Source organism: Numida meleagris, chromosome 4, assembly GCF_002078875.1.
Source record: "Numida meleagris isolate 19003 breed g44 Domestic line chromosome 4, NumMel1.0, whole genome shotgun sequence".
NCBI lineage: Eukaryota > Metazoa > Chordata > Aves > Galliformes > Numididae > Numida > Numida meleagris.
In genome coordinates this window covers 28425766-28453078 of record NC_034412.1, presented here as the reverse complement: position 1 = coordinate 28453078, position 27313 = coordinate 28425766, and the positions used below count along the sequence as shown (strand labels likewise).

Below are 27313 nucleotides of genomic sequence, written 5' to 3'. Positions count from 1 at the left end.
AACCAAGGCACATAGGATTTATTTTAGAAGTGAATTGTTTTGGCACACAAACCTTTATTTTAACTTGTAATTATTATATTCTTACTTGGAGATTCACGGTGTTTTCTGATTTTATTTTTACTTAGTTTTCTCAAATTTAAAATGAGATTTCAGGGACAAATTTATTTTCAATCTATGGAGAACAGATCTCCATATTTAAATGCTTTGCAAAGGTAAAATTCCACTGTGTAAAAATTTCATTCTTCTCTGACGCTTGTTCAACATATTATATATAAATGTTATAATTTTTTTTTTCATTTTGTTTTCTTGGCAACTATTTAGCTAAGAATTTTTAACATAATATGCCAACAACTTATATAAACCCACAATTAATAGTACTGATTATTTTTCACGTTACTTTGAATTTCTCTTGGCATCTTGTAATATCATCCAGTACACTGCCAAACAAATATTCACTGACTTAGCTTACACTGCTCTCCAAATGTTGTTTCTTTTCAGTGGAAATCCCTGCAGGCAGTGTCTAACTTTTGAGACATTACTAAAATGATCAGAAGATTTTGCAAAAGTTAAACATCTTGCCTATTATCACATATTCCGTGGAGGTGGTGGAGTCACCGTCCCTGGAGGGGTTCAAGAAACGTGGAGATGTGGCACTGAGGGATGTGGTTTAGTGGGCATGGTGAGGATGGGTCAGTGGTTGGACCAGATGATATTAGAAGTCTTTTCCAACCTTAATGATTCTACAATTCTACAAGATTTGAACAGGTATCTAATGCTGAAGCCTGTCAGAAATACATGGAAATACAGAACTAAAGACAGAATCTGTGGGATGGGAATGTTTCACATTTCATGGTACAATGAAGTTCAAAACATTTTTCAATTTTGTCTTTCAAGTTTCCTGAAGAAAGCACAAAAAAGCATTGCCTTCAGAAGTTTTATTTTGCAAAATCCCTATTAAAATAGTTAACAAGCAGGCTTTTTAGGTCAGAATGCAGTACAGGTTTCTTGGCAGACTTCAGCAGAGGGCACGAGGGCTGTCTGGTGTATCAGGCATGATGAAGGCAACCAACATACAGAGCCAGCAGCCACTATGGTCAATTCAATGTAGTCATCAGTCCCTTTGGAGCCATTTGTTATGTCCTTTAAACTACTCCTGTGAGCAGGGACTGACTCCCAGACTTGTCAGCCTCTCCACCTTCTCCTCCAAAGCACCAGGGTCTGCCTGGAATTCACATGAGTAGCACATTTTATTTAGATGTGAGTCATGAAATCAGGAGGCTGAGATCTTTCCATGGCAAAAAAAAAAAAAAAAAAAAAAAAAGGCACCTTCAAGGATTTCTATGCATTTAAATGCCCGCTATAGCTTGGAGATGTTGTACAGTCCAGTGCTACTCTTTCATTCCTCCTCACATCTCTGTACACACACAGTGCATCCAAAAGGTAAACTTCGTAGCATCTCAGCCTCTTCTTTGCCAGTTAGACCTTTCTGGGTCCCAAGTTTTTATACTCTAAACATGTGCTGTCCTTCAGACTGCCTCCCAACAGTCTTCATTCATCACAGCTACCCCATAACACCAACACCTGGAATGATTGCTCCTCCTTTGCCACACAGAAAGAAATGCAGTGCAGCATAAACCAGTTAGCTGCATTTCAGTATGCTTCTGCTCCCAAAGCTCTGTATTTTAATCAAAGCCTCTTTAAATTAAATACCATTTCAGCCACTTGAATAGGGAACACAAAGCAGATCTGCTGCTTTACAGTCACAAATATCACTACCATGATATGTAATGATAGGCGTTTATAGGCACAAATATCACTACCTTGATAAATCTTCAAATACATTACTTAAATATCAAAGGGAAATAAGGTAGCATTAAGTTTACCACTATTCTTTTTCAGATGGAGTTTCTGAGACTGTGTCAAATACCACATCTCAGACCACGTCCAGCCTGTGGGATGCAGGAACACTTCCCATCCTCCAAGTCTTGGCATATGCTTGCCCTGCTGTGGCATGGAGTCAAAGACATAGGCCAGATCATTCCTCCTATACCAGCAGGGAGGTGCAGCATAAATCTCCTACGTCCATGGAAAGAAACTGATGGATGCAGGCCAATAATAAGCTACAGGTGGGGTCCCAATTCTGGAGACCTAAGGATTCAGGATGCCAGGCCACGCCCTAGGAGATCTGCCTCCAAGTGCAAACTTCAGAATTTTAGACGCAAGAAAACCCTATAATCCAGTCCTGATGGGTCTTGGCACAAGTAAGCCTTGAGCTGCTCAAGCTGGGCTAGTTTTTGACACACCCTAAGAGAACTGGAAGCAGCCAAAGAAAGCCACATGAGCGGATATTTAGTGAACGGAAGGGAGGCAAGTCAGACTGTAATTCTGTACTGCTCTTGGCAGCCAAGTCCACTCTTGAATCTTGTCCACAGTCTCTGAAAATGTGTTTAATTTACCTTTTGTGCTGGAGGTGCTGGAATGTGGAAGAGGGATGCTGGTTCTGCGCGTTTGGACACCAGTGTGCACAACAACAGGAATCTCACATTACTGGATGGAGTTGCAACACTATTATCTCCTCTACTGAGGCCATGCTGCAGTCAGGTGAGAAGTTCATCCAGCTTGATATTTTGTCTCTAATTATGGCCCTGACCACATCCTTAGTGGGTGAATGCAACAAAAACATCACCCTGACTTGCCCTCCTGTCCTCTACTGAGCAGCGAGTTCAGAGACTTAGTGAGCTGCAGGTTGCCACTAGGCCAGCTGATCTCCCTGATTTCTACTTCAGGTTGTGCAATGACCCTTAACAAATTCCTCAACTATTTCTGCTCTTTCAGAAAACTGATTTCATTTCTTATTATTTTGCATCTTTCTTCTGGAAAAGATGAAGAACAATTACTGTTAATGCAAAATGAGCAGCCTTGGCAACATGTAGTCCTGTTTACTCAGATTCCAGGCTTGAGGGTCTGACAAAAACCCCAGTGAAGCTAATGGGAATCTTTCCAGAGTAGCTTTAACTTTAGTTTAAGCCTAAAAACACAAAAGACACAGACATGTTGCACTCCTAGAATCCCACAGGTCCATAATCCTATTCAGACTTTTCCTGAAGAAAGATTAGCAGAAAGATCTACAAAATCTACTTATTTCACAATACTGAACTGCTTCCAGTGCATTCCCAGATGTCAAATTCCCTCAACATTCCCAGTGCAGGAGCCAAAGCCTTCAGCTTCTATCTTTGACAATTTTCACTGTGCACAGAGGGATGCATGATTACAAAAATCTGTGGTAGCTTAACTTAATATGAAAGTAGGACAAAGATAAAATAACATGCAAGTATTAACCATTAATTCAGGGAAAATCAAGCACTGTGGTAAATGGTGCCTAAATATGGATGTGTTTAAGTCACTGCTGAAATATAATACTGAGGATCAGCAGAGCAAGGCCATTTAAATCAATTAACACAGCTCCCATTATCACTGTTAGTAAAAGTAAGCATCCGTTGTTTCTAAATCTCTATTTTTTTTTTATGCTGCCTACTCCAATACTTGCTGTACTACCCAGAACCTCAGCTTCTGGAGGCATAGGATTACATCAGCTTCTCAGCTGTCATTTTCTTCTCCCACTAAAGCAGGCTATAAAAATGGAAACTCGAAGCAAGCTCACTCAAAGCCCTCACAAAGCCAGGAGAAAAACAAACCCACTGTATTTTTCTTAATACCATGACTTTTAGGAAATCTCTTGGGTGTTTTTGTTTTCTGGGTTTAATTCTAGAAGCCAGAAATACTGGAACAGAGGCTGTGTCAACGACCAAACTTCTGAGTCAAATTAAAAAGCAGTGAATTATTCACAACAGATGTAATTCAACATGAACAGAAATGTAGGAGGCAATAAAAGAAAATACCTATGAGGAGATGATCAGAATAGGATCACTGCAAGATTCAGGAAGTCAAAAGATAGGAGGTGAAGTGCTGTTTCTGGGTCTCATGCTCCCAGTGCTGCTGATGACAACCAGCAAGGCACTCTTTCCCTGGAGGAGGTCTACTGAGAAGCTCCGGGGGCAGCTCAGACTCAGAGACTGACATCAAACTGCTGCTGTTCTACCGCCTTCACTGGCCTGAATCAAACTGAGCTCAGACACAGGGAGAACCAGGTGGGTGGGAACTGAACCTACTTTTAATTGTCTCCTCTAAATTTATCTGTCATCTTAGCTTCATTATAATCCTGACCACGGCAGTACCACAGTTTTACAAACACTGCACTTGCTAATCCTAAGAAGTCATATGAAAAAAAGAATAGAACTGTAAGAACTGGGTAAGGGAGAAAGATTCACAGAAGTGGGTGACCTGACCCCACTGACCCCACACAGATGCAGGGCATCTCATTCTTCCCCATGACTTGACTTGAAAACCTGCATGGGTAAACCCTCATAGGAAAGATGTATAATCCAAAAGTAGACTATTCTGGCACAGTGTGAAGGGGAACGGATGGCTCTCAGTGGGATACTGGCAGTAAGCCCACCTGTTTCTCTGCTCAAACAACAAATTAGTTGGCATACACACCTCACTGAAGACGTTGCTGACATACTTTACAGATATGCCCAGAAAGAAGGTCACAGTTTGAACCTGTAAATTACTCACGCATTTTAAGTTTTAAATAAACCTGTAGATTTATTGTACAATAGTACAGCATGTGCCTTTTAAACCAAAAGCTCAGCATCACACAACACTTTAATCTTCCATTTAAACATACACAGCCCTGCAACACAGCTCAGTTCAGCTAGGAAAGCTACATAATTCACTGAGAATCCTGGCTACGCTGCTCTGAAGGATGTTTACCTACAACAAGAACAGTAGCAGTGGTTCTGGTGTTATAACAGTTAATTACTGTAACCTGTTCTCAGCACAGTAATAGCAAGCAGTCACCTAAAGCAAAACATTTATGGGAAAACACATTTCATTGTCAATGCACAAAACAGTAGACTAGAGAATCTCACGTTACTACAAGTAAGGGTGAGAAATGTTTTATGAGATCAGTTTGATGCAATGTCTGCACTAGCTATGTCATACAATCCACCACACAGGAAAACCAGATGCATAACAGGCATTGCACCACACAGTAATACTGTTTGGGTTGATATTGTAAGGTTTGGAAGGGGCAGAGCATAAATACACATTTGCCTCATTACATTAGTTTACAGGCCAGAAACACAACTGTAGCCAGTTGCCCATATGCCAGTGGTCTCTTTAATTTTTATACTGCTTGCTTCAGTTTCACCTGGTTTTGCTGAAAACAGTATCACCACTTCCAGACACGAGATGTGTTTTGGGCTATGTGCCTTAATCTTTCCAATTATCACTGTGTGCACAGCTAAGCTGGTGCAACCAGGCATCCTTCATCCATGCATGCTCATGGGCCCAGCTTGCCTAGGCTGTTCCCAAGATGTGCACAGGTAAGGTTCTTGGTTTGACACAGAGGCTCCTCCTCACACTGGAGATTCAAAGGTCACCACTGGATAACAGCATGTTAAGTTTCCCCAAGGGCTGCAGTTCAGCACCTAACAACTGAACAATCTACAGGTTTCAGAGTAAATTCTTGACCAGATAGTGTATTCCTTCTTATTGCTGTTCAATCTACCCATGTGTGGTTAAATTTTTACTGCAAAGGATCGAGTACTGTTTTTACTAAAGAATATCAAATTGTCAAAAAACAATATTTTTCAGTAGATATTTAAATACTCCAAGGAGATAAATTTGGATCCTACTCCTGGAAATGTGATTTTTCACTTAAGGTGGGAACATGATAATGCATTGCTGGTTGATTCTAAATGGTACTGAACTTCTACAACATCAGCTAAAATAATACGCTCATCAAAACACAGACAGAGGAAGGAAATCCATATCAAATATCCGATCTTGAATTAAAATAGAGCAGCAATAGTGTCAAAACTTTCAAACAGATAAGATGCTTTGTTGATATAAAGCAGCAGTTTCAGAAGAATCGTACTTGCACCCACTAGAGTTCATGTTGTAATTCTCTGACTTCACAATTTTCACTCAACTTAGACAAAATACCAAAGCAAGTTAATTCAAGTATACTATACTCTAAAAAAAGAAAAAAAAAAGAAAAAGGAAAGGAGGAAGAAAGATTTTTTTTTTTAATTGAAACTACTTTTTTGGTCAAATTTCACTACTAATAAAATTTTCAATTATCTGCCTTGCATCTAGATCCCAGTAAGACTAACAGAAGAAATAAAGTTGGAACCAAACAAAACAGTTCTTTCAGTGACCATACAAACTTTCAGCGGATTAGCTAGACAGCACTGATACATTTGAAGTCTGTTGAAAAAGCAGGTATATAATTTGAACCGATATGATCTGAAATTCCTTTTTTCTTGCTGGAAAACAAACATAAGCAGCATATTAACAATATGCACAAGCTTTTCTTCTTCATCCACTCAGAATTTTTAATTTGGTTAGTAAATAATGAGAAATAATTTAAACCTGATCTTGAGATATCATTAACAGTTTAAGAAAAAAACTGTTCATTCTTGAATTCATTTCATGCCATCTTTAATAAAAGAGTTAATGAAGATTCTTTCTGCTTACTGAAATGAAGTCAGAAGTTTATGGTTCTTACATATTTGAACAGTCCCAATACCAGAGACATACAAAATGTTATACTGTATTTTAATAATTACACCACCACATTGCTATTATAAATCTTTTCAATAACACTCAGTATAGAACTCAGTAAAGAGCACTGTCTACTACTATGCAAATATGTCAAATATTTCTGGCGGTATTGGGAACTGACTACAGCATTTTATTTATTTTTTCTTAAATCAAAATTTAACATACACATCCTGAACTTGTACATAATACACAAGATTGTACTTCCATATAGGCTGCAGAGACATTCACTCATTTTTTTTTCTGATTTGTATATTAGAGTAAATTTTCTATAACAATATGAAAGAAAATTAATAACTTATGTATCTAGCTAGGTGTTTAGTATTTATTTTTAATCATATTAATCAAAAGATGACTGAAAAAATCGAAGTTAAATATTGTGAAGTGCACAAAATCTAAAATATAGGGACTTTCCACAGTACATTATACTAAGTCAACATATAATAGATTCAAAGCTGTAAAGCCCAAATCTTCATTTAAAAATTTAGTGTTTCTGACATCATCTTCCACCATTCCATCAACTCTTCTTTCTCCTCTTCTTTTCTTTCAGACAACGACTCCAGTTCAAAATCAACCTGAATAAGGGAAGCAATCAAAAATGTTGGTAAGAGATGTAGAGAGAGGAGTGTATGCTTTTAAGATTCATTTCTTGAAAGTCATCTAACACAGCCATGGGTCTTGGGGAGGTACTTTCTACTTATTCCACAGTCTCTCATGTCTGATTTAAGTATGAGCAACACTTCCAGATCAATACAATAAACAACTACAAAGTGCACAAAGGTGTGCAATGAAATCTCCAAAAGCATCCAGGCACCTGACCAGTATTTGTCTTGTCCAAAGACTTCAAAAACTACAGAGCAAGCAAATTAAAAATAGTTTACAGGTACACAAATCTTCTAGCATATAATAAGCATTTCTTTCACATATTGCTAACATCTAGCAGGGCAGGCTACCAACATATCAAAGTATGTATTCTATTTTGCGTCATCAGGAAAATCCAGGGAGCTTTTCCGGCATATGGCTCACTACTGTGGATATGACATTCAAGCATAGTACATCCCAGTGTATGTTACACATACTGAAGAAATAGGCATCTATTTTAATTTTTATGACCGGATTCCATACCCATATGGAGGATGAATTAAAAATGCTTCTGAACTCTTAAAACAGAGTCTGTCTTATTCACCATACACACTGGATATCTGTATGAAGCACAGCTCCATCGCTATCTTTCTGCACAGAGCTGAATACAGTTTTTAACCTGTGCAGGTAGTCACTTGGCAATCTAGACTAAAAATACCAATGAAAATCTCAAGATCACTTACTCTTTATGCCACACTAGTTAGAGATTTGTTGTGATCATCTATCTGATTTCCTGGCCATATAGCTACTAGTAAAAAAGTACAAATATCTCAATATCCCCCTTCTCTGTGCCATCTCATTTCAAATAAGACCATAAAGAAATGAGTTTAAATGACGCTACTCACAGTGTCTTACACAGCAAGTACTAGAAAAGCAGATTTCCAAACTGTCTTCTAAAATAGTATAAAATTCGAAATGCACTAAAAAATAACCTCTAAGCTACATGTATATCAGAAATGGGAAAAAAGTTGGGTTTTTTTGTTGCTGTTGTTTTAATATAATAGATGCTAAATAGACATACATATGATCACTTACCACAACAGCAGGACTAAAGGGCACAGCTACTTTTTTAGTTATTGCTAGATAACCTGGTGCTGAGGCTGTGAGTTTGTAGTTTCCAGGCACAAGCAGTCTCCAGTAATCACCATCCTTGGCTGCATGGAAGATGAAAGAAATAAAATCAAATAAATATGTATAAAACTAATTATGCAGCCAAGGAACAGGGACTGTCTAGCTTGTCAGCAACTATTGTGTTCCTGTCAGCTTTCTTTGAGCTGTCTGAAAGAAATCTTCTGTAAGGACTGTATGAATATATCACCACAGATTTTCTTCTTTTCAGGTTAACAAAACAAGCATTTTAACTCAGGTTGTGCTGTATCCCCCATGAAAGACTTTGCCTTCTGAAGCTGAAGGCTCTCAGCACACTGACGAAAAGGGCAATCTGGGACATTATCCCAGTACAGAAGCACTCCTCCAGCCAACGTGCAGCCTGTTTCAAGCATCTGAGTTTGCCTGCAATGCAACATAGATTACTCATGTCCTTCCCTCAATATTCTGGAAATTCAAATGGAAATCGATTTTATTCTCCCCAGATTCAAATAAATAGGACCACTTTTCTCAAGCTATATTGTAGAGAAAGCTATAAATGAACATGCCCTGGAATATTCCATGCATATTGTCTCTGAAAGTACCTAAGCATTTCAGTATCCAGGCAATGTTTAGGGCTTTTTTTCTTCCATTTAACTGAACAAAGAAATGAAAGCTTGATCCACTGAGGTCAAAGAAAGGCTCCTACTGCACTATTAGTGGAGACTTTTTTTTTTTTTTTTGCCAGAGAATTAAAATATGTGATTCTCTTCTCTGGAAATGACCCTCTGGCATTTCCACAAAGAATCTGATCCACTCTGAACAAAGAGTGGCCAATCATCTGATTTGTCAGAAGATAATACTGTGAATTTCTGCCTCCACACAGAACTTCAGAAAGCATTACAAGGCTATTGTAAAGTTCAGTTAAACAGTACAGTTTAACAGTTAAGCACATGTCCACACTCAGGGAAATATTATTTAAATGCCTTCAATTTAATCACTCTCTACAGCTTCCTGAAAGGAGGTTGTGGCGAGGTGGAGGTCAGCCACTTCTCCCATGTAACAGTGATAGAATGAGAGGGAATAGCCTCAAGTTGCACCATGGGAGGTTCAGGTTGGATATTAGGAAAGATGTCTTCTTCAGAAGAGCAGCAGTGAGGCACTGGAATGGGCTGCCCAGAAGGCTGGATGAGTTGCTGTCCCAGGAGGTGTTCAAGAAACATTTAGATGTTGTACTAAGGAACATGGTTTAGTGGGAAATATTGCTGGTAGGTGGACAGTTGGACTAGATGATGTTGGAGGTCTTTTCCAACTTTAATGATAATGATTCAATGATTCTAATTTGCACAGTAAAAAATGTTAGTAGTCGTCCATGTCATTTCCAGACTTTTTTTCTTTACAAAAAAAAAGAAAAAAAAATACAGAGCAACAATAATGATCCACTCTACTTTCTGGCAATGAAACAAAGATGAATTTTAAGTCATGAACCAAGGAGCAGGAGAATAATTTAAAAACAAAAACAAAACAAACAACAAAAAGATCTATCCTTCTTTTTGAATGTGCTCTAATTTAAGTACTTATTCTCCTCACTGTTTTTGACAATATACAACTTCTTGATGTGTACAGATATAATGACGTGAGAGGATTTGTGACAGTGCTTTTTTGTATTATAGAAGTGTGAGGTACAGTACTATATGTTCTCATACTCCAGAATATCTCTTTGCACAGCTTACTCCCTCATTTTATCCCTAAAAATTATTCTCAGCCTTTACGTTGTTTTGCTTTCCTACATGCTGTGAAAGAAGGTGGCTAATGTTATCATGGCCTGTTCTCCTGTTTAGCGGAAATGCTGCCCTTTGAAGGTAATGTGAGAACATAGCAGAGCCAGCTGAGAGTCTGTCAGTCCTGTATCATGGTATTCTGTACCTCTGTAAGAGTACAGAAAGACATATAAATGGGAAAATGACCATAATGTAAAATGCCAATGCTTTATTATGTATGATCTTGTATTTTTTTTTTCCAAATAGTATCTTGTAAAAATAAGTTTTAAAAACTTGTCATTTAGAATAAGAAAGCACAGTAAACAGGGAAGACTGCAAGTCAGCACCGCGAAAACTACCTTTGAACTCACTCCTAGCATAAAGCACAACGCCAGCCAAGAGGTGACCCAATTTTCTGAGATCACCAACATGACATTTTTCTCTTTCAACTGCCATTATTTAAAAATAAATAAATAAATAAAATAAAAAAATCACGAAACGGTAAACAGCAGAGAGAATGTATCTTCCCAAGTCAAATCTACGGAAACTGAAAATCTGCCAAGAATTTACACACGATGAGGTATGATTGCATCGTAATATAAGTTCTGGACTGCAATTTAGCTTTTCAGCTCAAAACAGCACTGCCAACAGAACTTTATAAATTCTGGCAGATTTGTGAAGCGCCACCACAAATCAGAAGACAAAATAAGCATGAATAACCAACAGCCATCAGAAGCACTTCACACCAGAGATCCATTAAGCCCCAACAACTGTTCTTCATTTCCTTTGACAGCAAAATACTAGTGGAATATTCATGACATCCTGCAGGCAAGGAGTTTGAGGCACAACATGTTTTCCTAGGTTCGAAACTGTCATACCTTTAGGCACCAGCTAAGAAGATCTGAAATGGCTCCAGTCTGCAAAGCAAAAGATGTGGCAGTATATATATTCCAGTATATATTCCAGCACTTGTCTTCCTGAGGCATAACACTCACCTGACGTAATGTCATGGCTTATTCCCTCCACAGAAATTGTAGCATTTGCTATTGGATTGCCCTGAAGATCTTTAACAAAACCCTTCACTCCTCGGTGAATCTAAAATAATTGGAGGCAGAAACACATACAAAATCATTTAACAATTCCTAAGAGAAGTATTTTTCACCAGTATATTGATATATATCATGTAGATATATCTAAGGATGTGGATTCCAGTCCACATGCTGACAACTATCAAGGATAATTCTTAATAATTTTATATATATATACGCCATTAATAGTTCTTTCATTTTTCTCTATGTAATAATTATTAAAGATCAAGGTTAAAGAATTCAGCTGATAGTTATTCTAATTCCTCCACATTATGCAAACATTTTTCAGAAATGCGTATCAAATCACAAAACGTAAACACTGACTTGAAAGCATTGGTGGCTGGGAATTAATAAATGTGCTGAAAAATTTTCAAAGACAGGCTGAAAATACAATTTTAAAAAATAAAAGTTTCATCAACTGTAAGAATTTAGGGCAAAAAAACAGACTTAAGTGCTTAAAAGTCAAACACTAACAAGGTTAAGTGTGGATACTTGGGCTCTTTCTCAGAATGTCCAGGCCTTTGAGCTGGGACTACCTAGAGTCACAGCACTCCCCATGCAGCTGCAAAAGAGCTACAATGGATCAGGTCCTTGTTTCTGCTTGCCTCATAGGCAACACACTCCAGGCTGCAGCAGAGCATCCACTGAGCTTTTGGGATCTCCAGCTGAAAACCTTCTCTGTTCAGTTTCAATGACTGAACCAAATTCCCTCATTTCTTTAAAATCAAAGGAGGAATAGCGGTGGCACTAATGTGTTAAGGTTAACACTTGAGAACAGGGACCAAGATTCACCATCACTTCTCACTTTTTCCCCAGAAAACACCAGGATTATCTGAACTGTCTGTTCCCAGCACACATGAAATTAAAGCACTGATGTGACTGCAGTGCTTGAGGAAACCAGACTGGCTGAGAAAAGCAGAAAGTACACATTTGCACTGTTCTGGCAATCACACAGGAGCTGGAACATTGGGCTGGTCTTGTTACCCTGTAAGATGCCAGACAGATCTGAACTTCAGAGATAAAGCCAGCAGCTCCACAGGAGCTAAGGAAGTTGGCAAATCAATCTCTTACACATCAGTAATTTGGAAAATGCAGTCACACCATAGTTTTAAATGACACAAAGAAAATTAACCCATGCACCCAAAGAGCTGAGCAATGTCTAGATAGCTGAGACGTGGATCCCATAATAAATTCCAGCCCACATACTACTTACAGAACTGTTTAACTCAAACATTTCAAATGATCAAGTGTTTCAAATTTCTAGCTACATAAAGCAGTTCTACAAAAATAAATTCTTGAAGAACTGAGCATACTACTTGACCAGCTCTGCTAACAAAGTATGTTACTGATTTCATAATCTCAAGTGTGCAGCCATTAACCACAACAGATATACTCGTGATCTTTAAGTACAATATCCAGATTTCAGAAATTTGAACTGCCACAGTTTGGCAGATATGTTCCCTGATGTTACACTGAGCTGCCACCTACAGTCCAACCTGGTCATCTAGGCTCCTTGTGCATTCAGAGTCATTCATCCCATCTTCTGTACACATACTTTTTTATTATAGAGGGCAATTCATCTCTTAGTGTACACATCAGTGCTGGTGGGATGAATATACTCTGGAGATGTGTATTAGTAATCATTCAGGAGGCCAATGTAAGTTAAACATCTGTAAAAACTGATGGATTCTGTATTTTTTTTCCACTGTTCCTTTCCCACTCTTCCTTACATTCAGAAATATCACACAGGATTATCACCTCAGGGAAGTAGAAAAATTATGTACCAATCAGATTAATATGAGATATCAAAGTAGATGTTCACACAGCACAAAGTTCAGAAGTTTCACATACAATAACGAGAGTTTTGCCATCCTTTTTTTTTTTTCTTACCTGCTCAATGTAATTGATGAGGGAGTTCTTGTTGTCCTCCCAGTAGCCCTTCAGAGTTTCTTCAGGTGGGAATTTTTCACAACTAAGCTCCACTGTGATTTCAAAGCAGTTGCTGCTGAGGTAATTGAAATCCTGCATACCTGCAATGACAGAAAAGAGAGTTATGGATGGATTTTGCATTGTTCCAAAGTAAACGGAGCAAAGAGGGACATGTGAGATGCTGGACATATTAAAAAAATAATAGCTATAAATACAATTGGTACAGTTCTATTTAATCAGCTTAGATCTGAATTGAATGATATTACAACAGAGAAACTAACAAAACAATTAATCCCCCAAAACATTTCCCCCCAGGGACTTGACTATAACATTGCACCTGACCTGTATACTCCTTTCTGACATGTTTTTCAGTTGCTGGCATAAAAATAACTTTTTTCTCCTATTTGGGAACTTAAAATCATTTCCAATTATGGCCCAAATGTTTCCTGATGAAAGTAAAAGGTGATCATTTTGTAATCCAAAAAGAATGACAATTAACTGTAGAGCAAATGAAACATGATAAAATGACTTTGAAAGAAAGTCTGATAAATACTGGTCAAAAACATGAGAAATTTCCTGAAAATGTAGTATTTCAACTTAGTAACATTTTACTTGAAGCAGCATCTGTTTCCTAAGGAATATTCTGAGTTTGGTCAAGCTTTTGTACATAGATTCCAAATACATACATATGATTCTCTACATGTGTCATGGTTTTGTGATTTTCGGTTATTGGTATTTCACATCATAACATCATGTAGTGAATGTACCTGGTTCTCAGAAGAGAAGGACTAATACATTTCCCAGGGTACTTTTCTCCTCTGTTACCATTTCCGGACAGAAAGCAAAGATAAAAGCTTGCAGATCACGAGACCTCGTCCCTTTTTCCACCATTTCTCATCTTGGCAGCACCTCGCTCTCCAGCCGTCTTATCGTCGGTAGTAGAGTAAGGCCTACCTTGATTTTGGGACATTCTCTCTCTCTGTATTGGACTTATCAGCTTAAATTGTAATTATATTGTATTATAGTGTGTTGTTTTGCATTCCGATATCTTATTTAGTAAATTAGTTTGTTTCTCCTCAGATTGTTGCCGCTGTTCTTTGCTCTCAGGGCCATCTCCTTACCCTTTTCCCCTTTTCCCTTTTCCTGGGGCATGGGCCTGTGGGTCCCCCGTCCCATTTGTCACGGAACCGGGCCAAACGCCCATAAACCGTTGACAACATAGAAGAAGAAAAAGCAGACATCCTACTAATTATTTTTCCATATATAGTATTTTTTCCATAGAGAGAGCTCAATTTCTCTGAAAGAGAAATAGTGGAAAGCTTTCAATCAATCAAGAGAAACCTCATTATTAATGTAACTTTAACCATATGAATTTAAAAATATATACAATAGCGTCATCAATAGGTGTAAAAACCTGGTCAGAATGACATATTCTTTTGCACTTCTGAGCCACTTCTCTCCCTGCAATGGGAATACTGGCTACTGCAAATCAGTCAACAGATAACCAAGACAGTTCCAGCTTTGTAAGTGGATCAAGAGCTGGAGAGGGAACGTGGCTGTCCTCAGGAGGGTTACAAGCACATTCTTTGCAGACGCTGAGCTTCCCCAATCTAGATAGCCAGCAGAGTCAGCGGGCTCTCAAACAGATGGCTGAAAAGAGAAAGGTTACCAAGCATTTTGAGCATCTCCATGGATGCTCAAAGGATTTAGAAATAGCTACTTCATTCAGCCCTGTGTTGATCCATATGAGCTATGCAGGAGACCTAATATGATCTCTTTACTAAAGCACTATCACTATGCACAGCAATGTCCAGAGAGCTGATGTCATATCCAAAAGAGAACACTGAAGGCAGTGAACAGATTGAGTCAGGCGGGATTTTGCCAAAACATATGGGTGAAGAGTATTTTCTGCCAATCAGGCAACTAGACTCTTAAGTACTGAGAGGAACAGGGACTGTTCAGACTCGTAAAAAAAAAAAAGTGTTTTATTTTTAAGCCTGTTTAGATGGCTGAAAAATGGGGACACAGAAGGCAAGAGGTGCTTCTGAGAGGGACAGCTCTGATGCCCCACCATGCAGAATATGCGATGGACTGTCCACCCGTACATAGCGAGACAGCAGCAGTTATGAGTCACCCTGACAGCAGTGCTGACTGCCAGGCAACTGTTCCAGACAGCAGATAATGCTGTTTTTCTTGATTCTTGCATTTCTTCTGCAAGAAAGAAAGAAACCATGAAGAGAATAACAGGGCACCTAAGGGCACGATGCAATTTTACTGTGATGCCAACAACCCTTGAACATTGCTGCTCCAATTATCAGGAATTTTCTCCTCTCCACCTCCCAAAGCAAGGTGATAGCAGGGGTGCCCTAGCATCCCAAGGACAGAATTAAGAGGGAACATAGTTCTGGTTTTGTGCAAAACAGTCATACCTCATAGTTTGTTTCCTGGCTCTTGGCCTGGTCTCCTGAAAAAAAGTTCCGCCTACATCACTGATATACAGGTGACAACCTGAATCTCTGGCATAGAAAATGAGTTAAAGATAATCTGGATTTGAACTATGGCTTACTACATCTGCAGTCTGGCTGCACTGGCCTGGCTACAATTTGCATTCTTTACCTGCCTGTTCAGTACAGTACTTAAGTGCAACGCTCAATAAATCAATACATTTCAAAAGATTTATTCAACCCTGCAGCAACTTTGATACCACTACCCAAGCTTCCAACTGCCCTATTCCTCCTCATTATGCACCAAGGATGTATCAGAGGTAACCACATCATCACATTCCCAAAGTCTCTCATTTTAACAAAAAAATGTGGAGTGTGCCATTGGTATCCAGGCATCTGAATTATCTACACTTTGAATTGAAAGCTGTAACACGAAGCTGGCTGAAGTTTCACACATGCAAAGCCAGTAACTTCCAGCAAGACAGCATGGAGCCTTGTACACAATGTTGAGAACATGTGCCTCCTACATGTGTTGTACAAAATCCCTAAGAACTGTTCCTTAGTATTGCTTTCAAAGGTGGTAGCACAAAAGGTAACTGAAGTTAGGTATGAATGAACACAGTACCAAGAGTGATTTAAGATGATCTGAAAACAGAAAGACACTTAAACAATAGCTTGCGAGCACAGCAATGGAAGCTGCATTGAAATGCTATTTTCATAATGACATTAGGATCTGATTAGATTCTGGTGACACTGTCATGACAGAGCAAGCAGAACATGCATATGGCTAGTTAGTAATTCATTACTATTACTAAATTATATTTCCAAATAGATATTCCACACAAAAGGTACATTAAAAAGCATCACTGGTGCTGAAAAGCTATGCACTCAATAGCTAAGGAAATTCCAAGATTAAAGCTGTCTGTGCAAATTTAATTTGGCTTTCTTGTGCATAAGTGAAATCATTAGTTACAAGCTGATAGGAAAAAGACAAGTATTAAAAAAAGAACACAGATTTCATGTACAAGTTTGTTTTTGCTTGTGGCCTGATGCGGCCTTTTCGTACAGGAGTACAAATTGCTTTTCGATAGTTTATACCACTGCTAATTTTGAATGTACTACCATATGGATAGCAAAATGTCACCGATACAATAGATGACTTCACTGTCACTTCTCAGCCTCCTGACAGAGCTTTCCAGACTAATGCTTCCAAGAAAATTTTGTTGAACTAAGTAATGTTTAGTTATTTTCCTTAGCCTTAGATGTAGAAAGAACTGTTTTCACTGAATTACTTTTGTAGGTTTTTCTGTTGTTTTTCTTCTAAGTCACTCTGTGGCTCTTATTAGCATGAAGGTTTTGGTCAACAGTCACAGCTTGCCAGCTGATTTTTACACTTGGAAAAAACAACAACAACAAGAAACAAATTAATGCTGTGTGGTCCACAGTTATCTCCGTTGTCATCTCCCCATTTTTTTTTTATTAGTGGCATCATATTAAGATCGTAGATTCTGGTTAGAACTAGGATTCCTTACTTCTTGCTTTTGTACAAATACATGAAAAAAAAAAAGAGCTCACTTGGGCAATTTTCAGTCTAATTTAAAATAAGATCCAAAAGAAGGAATTAATTCAAGCTTTCCAACAAGTTTTTCCAACGGAAAAATGTGTCTTTGTCATGTGCAATTTAGTCAGAATGAAAGCATTGCATCAAAACAATGGAAAGATAGCATTTTCCTAAAGAAAAAAAAGAGGCTAAAAGTTAAATATGTCCACATTTCCATAGCTAATATTCAATATTTCACTAAGTTATTTTTTTATTGAATTGGAATAATTAAATTAAACAAATCTTTCAATATTTTGTTCTTTATTTTTTTCCAAATTATGCAAATTCTGTTTTATCAAATCAAAGTCTGTGGAAACCTCGATACAAAGGAAAACTTTCACTTTTCAATGATTTTCAGAAATGCCAAAATTTTGCCCCAGTGTCTGGTGCTGCTGTGGTACCAGAGCAGGGGTATTCCAGCCTGTGGGAATGAGCTTCCAGAGTGAAAACTCAAGTTTGAAATAACCACCTGAATCATCCATGGGTCTCACCTCCTGGGACACTGTACCACGCACCACCATTCGTCGTTCCATCCACAAAGCTGCTGTCATCATCATTTTTACGACACGGTGGTCTGTTTGGATCAGACATAGCGGGGTTTAAAGAAGAGTAACTGCGAGCCAGGCTTTGAAAAATAGCATCATCGGGGCAGGAGCTGTATTCATGAGCACTGCCTGGGTGGAAAAAACGGTCCAGGAACAAGAATGATCAAAAACACAGTCATACAGTCTGAGGTCAAAACCGAGGTTACCCGCACTGCATATCAGGATAGTGCTAGGAAATTTTATGTATGCCAGTAAGTATTCTATAGCACTATCAACTAACACTGTATTAACTGAATCGCACTAACATTTCTCCAGTTCTTAATCAATTGTCTGTACCAGGCTGCCCTGTTATTAAGATGACTATTCATGTCAGTCTTAATATTTATTAAAATATTCATTTCAATGTGCACCAAAAAATGTAAGGCATTCTAGGCTTTGGATTTGTTTTTTTTTTTTTTAAGAAAACTGAGCATGGAAAAATGTGTCTCCATAAAAAGTTTTACAGCCTGTATTCTAAGAATTTGCTATTTAATTATTAGAGGGTAGACTGAAGAAAGTCCATCACCAACATCATCACATCACAATCATTTCCATGATGCGTACAACTTACAGTGGCAGAAACAACTGTGAGCTAAATCACAGAATCATAGAATTAGTTAGGTTGGAAAAGACCTACAAGATCATCCAGTCCAACCATGCACCTACCACCAATAACCCCACTAAACCATGTCTCTCAACGCTATATCTAAATGTTTCTTGAACACCTCCAGGGACGGTGATTCCACCACCTCCCTGGGCAGCCCATTCGAGCGCCTGACCACTCTTTCAGAAAAGTAGTATTTCCTAATGTCCAGTCTAAATCTCCCCTGGTGCAATTTGAGGCCATTCCCCCTCGTCCTGTCACTAGTTACAAAAGAGAAGAGGCCAACCCCCAGACCACTACAACCTCCCTTCAGGTAGTTACAGAGAGCGATATGGTCTCCCCTGAGCCTCCTCTTCTCCAGACTGAACAATCCCAGCTCCCTCAGCCGCTCCTCATAAGGCCTGTGCTCCAGACCCCTCACCAGCTTCGTCGCCCTCCTCTGAACACGCTCCAGGGCCTCCATGTCTTTCTTGCAATGAGGGGCCCAAAACTGGACACAGTACTCGAGGTGGGGCCCTCACCAGGGCTGAGTACAGAGGGACAATTACCTCCCTACTCCTACTGGCAACACTATTTCTGATACAAGCCAGGATGCCATTGGCCTTCTTGGCCACTTGGGCACACTGCTGGCTCATGCTCAGCCAAGCATCGACCAATACCCCCAGGTCCGTTTCATCTACACAGTCTTCCAGCCACTCTGCCCCAAGCCTGTAGCGTTGCCTAGGGTTGTTGCGGCCGAAGTGTAGGACCCAGCACTTGGTCTTGTTGAGGCTCATCCCACTAGCTTCAGCCCAGAGATCCAGCCTGTCCAGATCTCTCTGTAGGGCCTTCCCACCCCGAGGCAGATCGACACTTCCTGCCAGCTTGGTGTCATCTGTAAACTTACTGAGGGTGCACTCAATGCCCTCATCCAAGTCATCAATGAAGATATTGAAAAGGACAGGCCCCAGCACCAACCCCTGGGGAACACCACTCGCGACTGGTCGCCAGCTGGATTTAACTCCATTCATCACCACTCTCTGGGCCTGGACCTCCAGCCAGCACCTTCCCCAGCAAAGGGTGTACCTGTCCAAGCCACAGGCTGCCAGTTTCTCCAGGAGAATACTGCGGGAGACAGTGTCAAAGGCTTTGCTGAAGTCTAGGTAGACCACATCAACAGCCTTTCCCTCATCCATCAGGCAGGTCACTCAATCAGGTTGGTCAAGCAGGACCTGCCCTTCACAAACCCATGCTGGCTGGGCCTGATCCCCTGGTTGTCCCGCAAATGCCGTGTGATCTCCCTCAGGACAGTCTGCTCCATAACCTTCCCTGGCACCGAGGTCAGGCTGACAGGCCTGTAGTTCCCCGGATCCTCCTTATGACCCTTCTTGTAGATGGGAGTCACACTGGCAAGTCTCCAGTCTTCTGGGACCTCTCCAGTTGACCAGGAACGCCGATAGATGATGGAAAGCGGCTTGGCTATCTCCTCCGCCAGCTCCCTCAGTACTCTTGGGTGGATCTCATCCGGCCCCATGGACTTGTGGCAGTCCAAGTGGAGCAGTAGGTCTCTGACCGTTTCCTCCTGAATCGTGGAAGGTTTATTCCGCTCCCCGTCCGAGACTTCCAGGTCAGAGAGTAGAGTACTCTGAGGACAACTGGTCTGGCTTTTAAAGACAGACGTAAAGAAGGCATTGAGAACCTCAGCCTTTTCATTGTCCTCAGTAGCCACATTCCCAGCCACGTCCAGTAAAGAATGGAGATTCTCCTTGGTCCTCCTCTTACTGTTAATATATTTGTAGAAGAGTTTCTTGTTCCCTTTTATCCCAGCAGCCAAGCTTAGTTCGAGCTGGGCCTTTGCCTTTCTAATTTTCTCCCTACACATACTAACAACCTCTTTGTACTCTCTCCGAGTTGCGTGTCCTTTCTTCCACAGGAGGTAGATTCTCTTTTTCTCCTGGAGCCTCTGGAAAAGCTCCCTGTTCATCCACGCTGGTCTCCTTCCCCACCGGCTCATCTTGTGGCTCAGAGGGACAGCTTGTTCCTGCGCCTTCAGGACTTCCTCCTTGAGGAGCAACAAGCCTTCCTGGACCCCTTCACCCTCCAAGACCGAATCCCAAGGGACCCTCCCTACCAGTCTCCTGAACAGTTCAAAGTCTGCCCTCCAAAAGTCCAAGGTAGCAGTTTTGCTGTCCCCTCTCCTGGTTCCACCAAGAATTGAGAACCCTACCATTTCATGGTCACATGATAACATTTCTACCTCAAAGTGATGCTTGTTTTTATATGACCAATACTGATGAAGTGGAAACAATAATTGCTGTTTTTATTTGTGTAACATCGCTTTCAGAAATCCACTTTGTAAAGGTGCAAGTAGAGAAATCTTGGATCACACGGACAGTCTAGACACATCTCTCTAGCTTCCGTTAGCAGGGTACAAATGGCCCCAGCTAATTTAAGATCTAAGATGCCTTTATTAAATGAGGGATCATTATTCCCTCAGGCATTACATCATCTTTGTGATGTAACTCTAGCAAAACAAGATATCTACCTTCAAAACTAGACAACATGGTCATACAGTGACTAGCTTTAAACATGTTATTAATTAATGAGTAATAATTAATGAATAATAAGTCATTACTGTCATGCCACGATGTTTAAAAGTGGATCTCAGGTTGCACTGATGTAAATATATATTTACATCATACAGAATAAGTACTGAATAAGTAATATTTGTAATAATAAATACAAAAAAAAAAACCCCACAAAAGTAGAGAATAAGTATTTCTATCTCCTCCTATCTACATACCACTCCGAGTCTCATCATAAGGGTAATTTGCAACAAGGTCTCCTCCATGAAGATTGGCAGAGAGCACAAAGGGAATATCCATAATCCAGTGAATGACACCTTTTGTTTCAGGAGCAAGCTTTAACAAAATAGCAGTACCAGCAGTTAAAAATTGATTATTCAGCGCAGAGACTTAGTTACTTGCATATACTTGGCTTAGTTATTATCATATATATTGTGCAATCATTTAAATAAACAGTAATTTTATTTTGGCTTCAGAGATAGCTGGATTAGTCTTTTACATCAGAACTTGAGTAGATTCATATCAGCCTTAAATCTGGTGTAAATTAGATCAGAATGAGGAAACAGATAACCTTATCTCAGTATCTTTTTTCTTCCTATTATGATTATGTCTAAGCTAAAACTAAAATATAAAACCAAGGATAATAATTTCAAGTGTACTGCACTGAAAGTAAAATTACTTCATTTAATAATTCAAATCTGAAGATAGAAAATGGCTATTAAGGCCATCAGATGAATAAATTTAAAGTGACCAAAAGAATGAACAAAACAGTTACCCAAAAGAAGAATCACAAAGAGTGCACAGACAGCTCCAAGGATTGGCTGTGTGTCTGCTTACGCCAAATGGAAGAGAGATGCACGTAAGCAACTCACTCCACAGCCTCTGCTTACCTTGGGATTCTGGTCCACAGCTTTCTTCATGTTTTTCAGGAGGTGATTGTTTGGGCCACCTTCCTTCTCATTAACATAGACTATCCTATCCAGATCAGGGAAATTTCGGTTTAGATCTATCCCCTGGGCATTACTTCGACCAACAAACCAGTCTTTAAGTTCACCGGGCTAAATGAGGGAAAGAAACAGAAAGAGAAGAGAGCTTGGCAGATTCAGGAGCTTGGGTATCAGCTCTTACGTAGGTATATTTACCAATGTAAATTCACATCATGTTCTTACCTCTCCTGTTCTCAAGAGTAAGAATGGACCACATGGGAGTGAAAGCTAAACAAACGCAAACTGTCTCAGAGGAGGGAATCACTCCCATCATAACAGGTCTGGACTAAAGATGGGCAAAGTTACCAACAGATTTTCCACTGCCTGTCCAGTTTGTGCTCGTTGAATCTTCCCTCAGGACCTGGTTTTACCCCTCTGCCTCATGCGCATGCTTTTGACTTACACCCCTCATTTCCAAGAGCCTCTGAGCAACTGTGGGTGTATCCACCAGCTGCAAGGCACATTTGCACTTCCTTCAGAATTCTTCTAAATGGCTTCAGGACAAAGAAGGACCTTAATATTTATTTCTCTTGAGAATTTTATTTTTGTGGTAACTGTCAGCTTCATCTGATGCAATGGTGGTACCAAATAAAGATGCAGAGAAAAGTTCTGCAGAATCTTTCAGCTACTCCTTCACATGAGGTCTGATTTTGCATTAAGGAAATGTCTTCAGGGTGCACAGTTTTCCTTAGCTTGTCTCTCTAAGCTTTCAGTGACCTATAAAATACGTTTAGGTAGATTTTTGGTTTTAGTCTTGGGGTATATTAAATGTAGTGTCATACACTGCGTGAAAGATGCTGTTAAATGAGAACAATAGCAGCACTAAGAGAAATTGCACTGCAAATCATTGGTAATTTTAGAACAAGTCTTGTAAAAGCAAATGTACTTTGGCTAAAAAGTTTCAAATTATCTTATTACTGAATCTCTACAGTGAGAGATTTCAAACAAGTGAAATACTGCACCAATTAGAGGACAACTCCTGCTTTATTACCACTAGAGGGAGACATCATCTTGGACATGGGTTAAAAGAGGTCTCAGGTTTTTAAAAGCCCTTGTAGTAGGCTGTTGAATGAAGAGCTTAACAGAGTTTAACTTACCTAACCATAAATAAATAGTCACATTAATAGATTCTATATTTATATATTTAAATACACAGAGAAATGACTTGTAGAGCAAGAAAACTGTAGTTTTCCTTTAGAATAATAATACACACTAGAATCACAACATAACAGTGTCCTATTAGTCCTCCATTTGCTAACTGTGCTCTAACACTCTTTACTGAGTCTTCATCTTAAACTAAATACTAAATTTTCTTGACTAATAGTACTTAGCTTAACCTAAGTACCTTATGCCTAAAATACAGATTAAGAGTTGTTTTTATTAAAAACATGGCTCACAAAGTTTCCTTGTTTTGAGATCAAGAACAGATAGATGTAAATAATTCACATAAATGCATTTATATTAGAACATTCTTAAAGGAAACATCAACTTTTTTTCCTTTCTAATACTTTGGAAACATGATGTTTTCCTAGACGTTACTTGCTCAGGAGGCAGTTCGGTCAGTGAACTCAGATGAAAGAATATACATGAAGCATAAACATAATTACATTTTAAAACAAAGCATATTCATTTAAAACAGAGATGGCTATCTGTGGAAAGCCCAAGCATAAAATCTTCTTTGTTAAAGAGAAGAAGCCTACTGTACTATTAGAAATAAATCAATTATGCTGTACCATTCAGTGATCTCCATAGAGTTCATATACTTATAAACTAATTTAAGGTGCCATTTTGATCCTCAGGTTAATACAGAATCATAGAATCGTTGGAGTAGGAAGGACCTTTAAAGGCCACCTAGTCCAACTCCCCTACGATGAACAGGGACACCTACAGCTCCATCTGGTGCTTAGAGCGCCATCCACCATGATCTTTAAAGTCTCCAGGGACAAGGTATCCACCACGTCTCTGGGAAACCTGTGCCAGTGCCTCCACCACCCTTAGTGAAAGAAACTTTTCCTTTATAACAAGTCTAAAATATATCGATAGATATTGTAGCTTTACAAACCTGGGATGCTGCCTTCTCAAAGCCATCCGGATTCAAAGATGGCATGATATGGATACGTGTGCTGTGGATCAGGTTGATAATAGTTTCGTTGCCTTTCTGGTATTCATTACACAAGTACTGAGCCAAGAAGATGAGCAGCTCCCTTCCAACAGCTTCATTCCCATGCATATTCCCAACATATTTAAATTCTGGCTCTCCTGCAAAAGAAAGAAGAAACATGTCTTAGAGTAGCACAAAAAACCCAGGCACGGACACTACAGCACAGTACACCAGGGACACCTCTATTGCTGTGACTACATTTTGTCACAGTATCCACAAGAAGCTACAAGCCTCTTTTAGAAAAGTGGATTTAGATTTTTTTTTTCCTAAACTCTGGCTAAACAAATAGTAATTTGCATTTGGTTGTTCACCAAAGGCAGAGAAAGAATACCAGAGGACAGTACACTATTTCAAAATAAATGCTAATCATGGCCATTAACACTACTATTGTTGAGATATAACACAATTGATGCCTCAGTACCACAAAAAGGTGTCCTAATTTTTTAATATATAAACTGACACTAACAGAGCTTCGTATCTTTAATGTTCTCACCAAGATTAGGTTAAGCTTATCCCGCCACACATGCATCAAACTGCAATTCTTCTACTAAAATACTGCCAAAAAACAGCTGTTGATCCAGTGATCTGAAAAATCTAAAGCAGTTGCTTCAGATAGGCAACTCAGACTTTATGAAGAAAGTGCAGTGACCTAGCTCACGGATCATTCCTGCTATACATTCCAAAAAACGTTCCATACATGTACCTATCATACAAATCATAAATTCTCATGAATCATATGAATTATTTTTTAATATACTGAACATATACAAGGATGTTTAATTATATGTTTAATATTGGCTTTAATATACATTGTATATTTTTATATATTCATTTATCTGTGTATGTTCATATACAAGTTTATATATATATATATATATATTCATAAGTTCAGCATCTACGTAAACATTCCAACATTCCCAAGTTGCACTCACCTGATCCTAGATAAAGAACACACTGGAGAGGTCTGAGGTCTCACAGAGCTATAAAAGATTTACCTTTTGGAGGACCACATTTTGGGCCCTAACTCCAGAGAGGTTTTAGTATAAATGTAAATATCTGAAGGGGTGGCCAGCAGGGAGAGGGAGAGGATTGTCCCCCTATACTCTGCCCTTGTGAGGCCCCATCTGGAGTTCTGCATTCGGGTCTGGGGCCCCCGTTACAGGAGGGATGTGGAACTGTTGCAGTGGGCCCAGAGAAAGGCCACGAAGATGAACAAAGGTCTTGAGCACCTCTCCTACGGAGTTAGGTTGAGGGAGTCGGGCTTGCCTAGTTTGGAAAAGAGAAGGCTCTTGGGAGACCTCACTGCGACCATCCAGTACGTGAAGGGAACTTACAATCAGGAGGTGGATCAACTCTTTACACGGTCTGGAAGTGACAGGACAATGCTAAATGGCCTTAAACTAAGAGGGAACAATTAGGTTAGGTGTTAGGAAGAAATTCTTTACTCAGAGGGTGGTGAGGCCCTGGCACAGGCTGCCCAGAGGGGCTGTGGATGCTCCATTTCTGGAGGCATTTAAGGCCAGGCTTGAATGGGATCCTGGGCAGCCTGATCTGGTGGGTGGCAACCCTCGCCATGGCAAGGGGTTAGAACTAGATGATCTTTAAGGTCTCCTCCAGTCTAAGCCATTCTGTAATTCTATGGTTGTCTCATAATTAGCCTGAAGGACACGCTGGCTTTTCTCATTATTTTCCTCTTTAGAGTTCACCTGTTAACACAGCTTGAATCAAACCTGCTGATGATGTGCTTTGAATAGTATCAATAAGCCCTGTGACAGCCTTTAGCACTATCACAGTGGCAAATTCAAGGCAAGAAGCATTACACAAACAAGGCCTAAATAATTGCTAATCAAGCACACAGCCGTATCTGCTTATGACTCTTCAGTCTGTGCTTGTTAATCTTAATCCACTGATAAGATCCTAGCAGAGCACTATTAATACCAGGACTTCTTTTCTTCCAGCTAAGGTAGTTAGTACACATTATTTCCTCATGTCTTTTGTCAGGTTAAAAAATACTCTAGTTTCAATGAAACAGCATCATTTTATCTGATATGCACAACTCCATTACTGTGACTAAAACCCTCCATTTCCTCTTTTGTCATTGAGTTCTTATTTACTGTTTCTTCCTATCTGTTAATACCAGGCAATGAAAGAGGTCTAATCATCAAAAGTAATCAGGCCATGCACTCAGCCCAACCCTATGAAATCAGATGGATACTATTTAATAAAATGTGCAGCACTGCACATCACAAATTCTCATAATTAGGATACTCATGCATATGTATATTGGCACATAACTTATGGAAAAATTGTTTTGCAAGCTAAGAGAGAAGCTTGTTACCATGGTAAATGTGAACGCAGCCATACTTAGCATTTGCGGTTTTCCCTAGGACACCACTATGGAAGCCTGAAGGAGAACTCACTTCTCCTGATTCCCAGCCTATGCATTATTCGCTTGCCTTTCTCTTCCACCTGAATTTTACAGAACTGGTTCAAATGAAGGAATAGAAACAAATGTTTTCCATACAGTATCGCTTTCCTGCCCCAAACAAAGAATTGTTAACAGCATTTATCAAGGTTTTTGAAAACAAATACAGTCTAAGGTGAACTCAGAATAAAGCCTCACTGACCAGTATCTTCAGCAGTGATGAAAAATCTCACATGGCCACAAAAAGCTGAAAAGAGTTCAAAAAGAGGTAGAGTCAATGGAATTATGGAAAGTCTTTGCTATGAAAAGTGATTGAAGATAGTTGGCTGGAGGAATAGCTGCTCTTCCCATTAATCCCTTGTAAGCCATTTAATACAGACCTTAATCACTCTTTATAGGATTTCACAAATGTAACTGCCTCACAGAATTCTTATTTTTTAATGAAAGGACTCCAAAAATCTCAATTGGATTATGAACCTTTTAACAGTTTCTCCAAACTAGCAGAAATGCTCCCTTTCCATGGCAGATAATTGGAGTTAGCTTTGAAGGAGTAGTATTAAAAAATTGTCCTTTGTTTGACAACCACACATGCAAAAAAGCAAAATTATTTTAAAGGGTTTCCACATTCCAAAATATGATAAACACAAAGGAATATATCCGTTGCATGAATATTTAAAATTCTTATTTAACACTATTAGCTTTCTGACAGTACCTTTATATAAAGATAATTCATAGTAACCATGGCATGTTTTG

The 27313-nt window shown here is 39.3% G+C and overlaps 1 protein-coding gene across 1 annotated transcript in view; it reads right to left on the bottom strand.

Annotated features, from left to right (window-relative positions):
- Positions 4641-27313, bottom strand: part of CPE (carboxypeptidase E) — a gene marked incomplete at its 5' end in the record, with an annotated part of 50739 nt that continues 28066 nt past the window's right edge. Inside the window, 8 exon segments of the mRNA XM_021396045.1 lie at positions 4641-7262; positions 8365-8483; positions 11171-11270; positions 13154-13293; positions 17728-17910; positions 21207-21324; positions 21879-22046; positions 24037-24233. Of these exon segments, the coding sequence (XP_021251720.1) occupies positions 7164-7262; positions 8365-8483; positions 11171-11270; positions 13154-13293; positions 17728-17910; positions 21207-21324; positions 21879-22046; positions 24037-24233 (1124 nt within the window).